The sequence below is a fragment of the Scylla paramamosain genome, chromosome 15, assembly GCF_035594125.1.
Source record: "Scylla paramamosain isolate STU-SP2022 chromosome 15, ASM3559412v1, whole genome shotgun sequence".
In the NCBI taxonomy this organism is placed as follows: Eukaryota; Metazoa; Arthropoda; class Malacostraca; order Decapoda; family Portunidae; genus Scylla; species Scylla paramamosain.
The window spans coordinates 14,886,012-14,889,945 of NC_087165.1; the positions used below are offsets into that span (position 1 = coordinate 14,886,012).

Sequence of the window (3,934 nt, forward strand, 5' to 3'; positions counted from 1 at the left end):
GTTTTGAACAAAGTGGTCTGGAAGATGATGCAAACACTGACTGATTAAAGAAATGGTCCTGAAGAAAGCCATAAAAGCTACAGAATTTGATAGAAGTGGCTCATTATAAATGAACAGCTGGGCAACCTGTCAACAGATGACAAAAGCTGATCCAAGTAAGTGTAAAACCTGTCTTCTAAAAATAATTATATGCATATTCTTATAATTAAAGTAATCCTGATCCTATGTGCATTTTCCTTCCAAAACACAGAATAGTTACTTCCATAAACTTCATGTATGTTCCAATGTTGATCAAATTTTGGAATGCATTTCTGTTGCAATCATACATCAGCCTCCACAAAAAGTATTGAGGCCATTTCATTTCAGCACAATAAATGACTCAGCTTATAGCTGTCTGCCCAACAACACAAATAGTTGGAGGCATCTCACTCATTTTAGAGTTTGGCAATTGTACATAATCTATTAAGAAAAATATTTCTCTATTTTGTCAATGGTCTCAACTCTCATAAGTAAAAAAAAAACAAAAAAAAACAAGCAGTTGTTTGTTTACCTGCAATTTCAGTGTTTTGCATTTGTTTGGCTTGTACATTCTAGTCATGAGAGAAATGTTAATATGCAGTAAGAAAAGTCACAGCGAATGAGAGAGTAAGAACTAGAAGGAATAAAGTAACCACTAAGCATGTAACTTCTGCAACCCATGACTTACTAGTCTATGTGATTAGAAATACAAATCACACACTGTGAAGCTGTGGAAAATGACAAAGAAAACAAAGAACATGTTTTGATGCAAAGAACTAGGAGGAGAGAGAGAGAGAGAGAGAGAGAGAGAGAGAGAGAGAGAGAGAGAGAGAGAGAGAGAGAGAGAGAGAGAGAGAGAGAGAGAGAGAGAGAGAGAGAGAGAGAGAGAGAGAGAGAGAGAGAGAGAGAGAGAGAGAGAGAGAGAGAAATATCCTGGATTTGGAAACTCCCCAACAGAAATATTGTTCCATAAGTACAAGAATATATGGACAATCAAGAATAACAGATCAATAATAAAAGAAGGCATGACAGACAGAGGGCTAGATAGAAACAGATTTTGCTGGGATGTTCTGGAGCAAATGGACAGCCTTTATTGATAACAGGGAGAAGTTGGAAATCTTTGTCTTACAGTGGAGCTACTGATGACAGTGAAGTGAGTTCAACAAATTTGCAGTTTGCAAATAAAATTCACATGGTACTCATATATCTCAAATCTAGATTTTGTGTTTAAAATTTCAACTTTTAGAGCAAAAAGAGCTATTCTCACCGAGACTTCCAGTAGGTTAAAAATAAATAAATAAATAAATAAAACAAAATAAATAAATTAACAAATTAAAAAATAAAATAAACTATAAGCATGACAAGGCTACTGTTTATAATATATTATGTTCTTCATTTATAATACTGGTCTCATTATACAGCCATTTGCAATATACATATATATATATATATATATATATATATATATATATATATATATATATATATATATATATATATATAACATGAGAGAGAGAGTGAAAAAAAAACCATATAGTTAATACATGTGAATATCTATTGTTTTTTTTCGCTCTTTCTCTCTCATGTTATATATATATATATATATATATATATATATATATATATATATATATATATATATATATATATATATTTTTTTTTTTTTTTTTTTAACCTCATGCAGGCACTACCATATCTTGTTCTCAAATTTCAAGTTGTTGTTTTTCCAGAAAATCGTAATTAAATACTTTCCTAATATGAGGACAATGTAATGAAATGGAAGTCTGACTTTATAAATAAAAAAATCCAATATCTTGACAGTGTTTATCCACAAGAAAAGCATGTAATTTCTTATGGAAGCATGTAATTAAAACTGTCAAAAACTACCAGAAGGTTTATGTATTATTTCTTATTGACTACTTGCTATGATTGCAAAACTGTGAAATATACACAGATTTCATGAACAATGAATATCAACAAATTTATAATACAGTTGGATTAATCTCACCTCTTGTTTGAAGAGCAGGTCCTGGGAAGCCATGAAGAGTGGTGAGGAGCCCTTGTCATTAGTGGCATTGACAGGAGCACCACACTCCAGTAGAAAGCTGACCACTGCTACAGAGGGGAAGGGTGTCATATGGTCATCCTCTAGCAGGGCATGGTTATTGAGCACATTTGTTTTCATGGCTGCTAAATGTAGAAGAGAATGACCTCCCTGGCAGGTACGGGGGTCTAGGCGAACGACTCCTTTAACCATTGTGACTGCTTCTTCCCGTTGCTCCTCTGCATGGGGGATGTGCAGTAAGACAAACAACATATGGGTCACTACTTTCAACATGTGGTCAAAGTTACTCTGGTGTCTCTTGTGGACAGGCTGGAGACGCAATAGCTCCATGCAACTTGGTAGTTGATCTATCAATAACCTCAGGGTGCGATAAGCATCTCTGAAGGCAACAGTGTCCTGCATGACCCCTGAACTGTGTTTGTCTATCATGTCTAGGTAGAGGCGCACCAGAGCTTGTGCAGTGAAGCAGGTTTCGTTGAAAAGAAGTGTGTCACGACGGATTCGCAATTCCAGGGCATACAGCCAAAGGTCAATGCAGTTCTGATACTGTAAGGAATCAGCATAAGCTGCACCTCGGTACATGAGTCTAAAGATCATGTCCTTGTGTGCTGTGCCTAGGATACGTTCACAAATAAGTAAACTCTGTGTCCTTAAGCTGTTAAGATCAGTGGCCACTGCCTCTAGCTCTTCCACAGTCCTGAACTCAATTGCATTCTGATAATTAGAGCGGGCAGGTAGAACAACTTTTGATACACCAGCAGCTGCACGGATAGTTGCTGCACGACGCCAGTACTGGAGGGCAGCCTGAATGTCATGATGCTCATCCAAGAAGGTGGTACCTAGAAGTTCATAACCATCTGCAACCCGATTGGGTGGATATGAAACTTTTTCTATCAGATACTCAAAAATCTGAAATGCTCCCTTGATACAGGCTGTTTGTAAGGCATCATCTCGATACCGGCTGGTGAGGTGGGGATCAGCTCCAGCTTCAAGCAATAATCGTGTGGTTTCAAAGCGATGCTCCTGGATAGCATAATGCAATGCTGTTTTGTTCTGGATATCCTGGGCATTGACATCTGCTCTGTGCATTAGCAAATACTCACATAGTTTCACACTCTGCACAGAATTGATAAGGCAAGTACCACCATTATAATTTGGTTTAGATATGTCAGCTCCATTCTCTACTAAATATGTCACAATATCTAAATGTGTCATGAAACAGGCGCTACGGACAGGAGTGGACCCTGTGTCTGATACACTGTTCACATCTGCCCCATGCTGCACCAGGCACTTCACCACGGCCAAGCGGCCCGCCACTGAGGCACACCATAGTGGTGTCACGTTGTGAATTGATCGGTCATCAGGCACTTCATAAAGACCTCTCTGCTCCACGTCCGCACTGCAGGTGCTGATAAGGTATTCAACCACTTCCACATTACCCCTTTTGCAGGCCACAAACAAGGGTGCACAACCATCCCTTGTGCGAGTCACCACCTCACGTCTGTCCTCCCTCTGAAGGCGTTCCAACCTGGTCCGCAGCATGTAGGAGAGACGAGCTCCAGGTGCAATATTCTTACACTCATTGTACAAGTCTGTGAAGATCTGCTCTTTCTGCGAAGTATGGTCCACCTTCCCAGTAATCCACATTCTACGCTTGAAAACTGCGAAAAAGTTTTCCTTTTGGGAATCCAGCGCGGCTATTTTACTGTACACTTATCGAATAGTAAAAATATGGGACGCAGAAGCTAGATGGCCATGGGTCACCGTTACTTTCGTCACAACAGCAGGCGACACACTGCCAGGCTAGCCCAGGAAGCTTCCTTGCTGCCAGCTGGGCTGCAGACAGGCGGC

General features: G+C 39.2%; 1 protein-coding gene across 1 annotated transcript in view; it reads right to left on the reverse strand.

The window, feature by feature from the left end:
• LOC135107502 (protein fem-1 homolog A-like) overlaps positions 1-3,934 on the reverse strand; it is a 15,386-nt gene extending 11,452 nt beyond the window's left edge. The window contains exon 1 of the mRNA XM_064017449.1: positions 2,027-3,934. Within this exon, the coding sequence (XP_063873519.1) occupies positions 2,027-3,730 (1,704 nt within the window). The 5' untranslated portion in view covers positions 3,731-3,934. The remainder of the gene's footprint in view (positions 1-2,026) is intronic.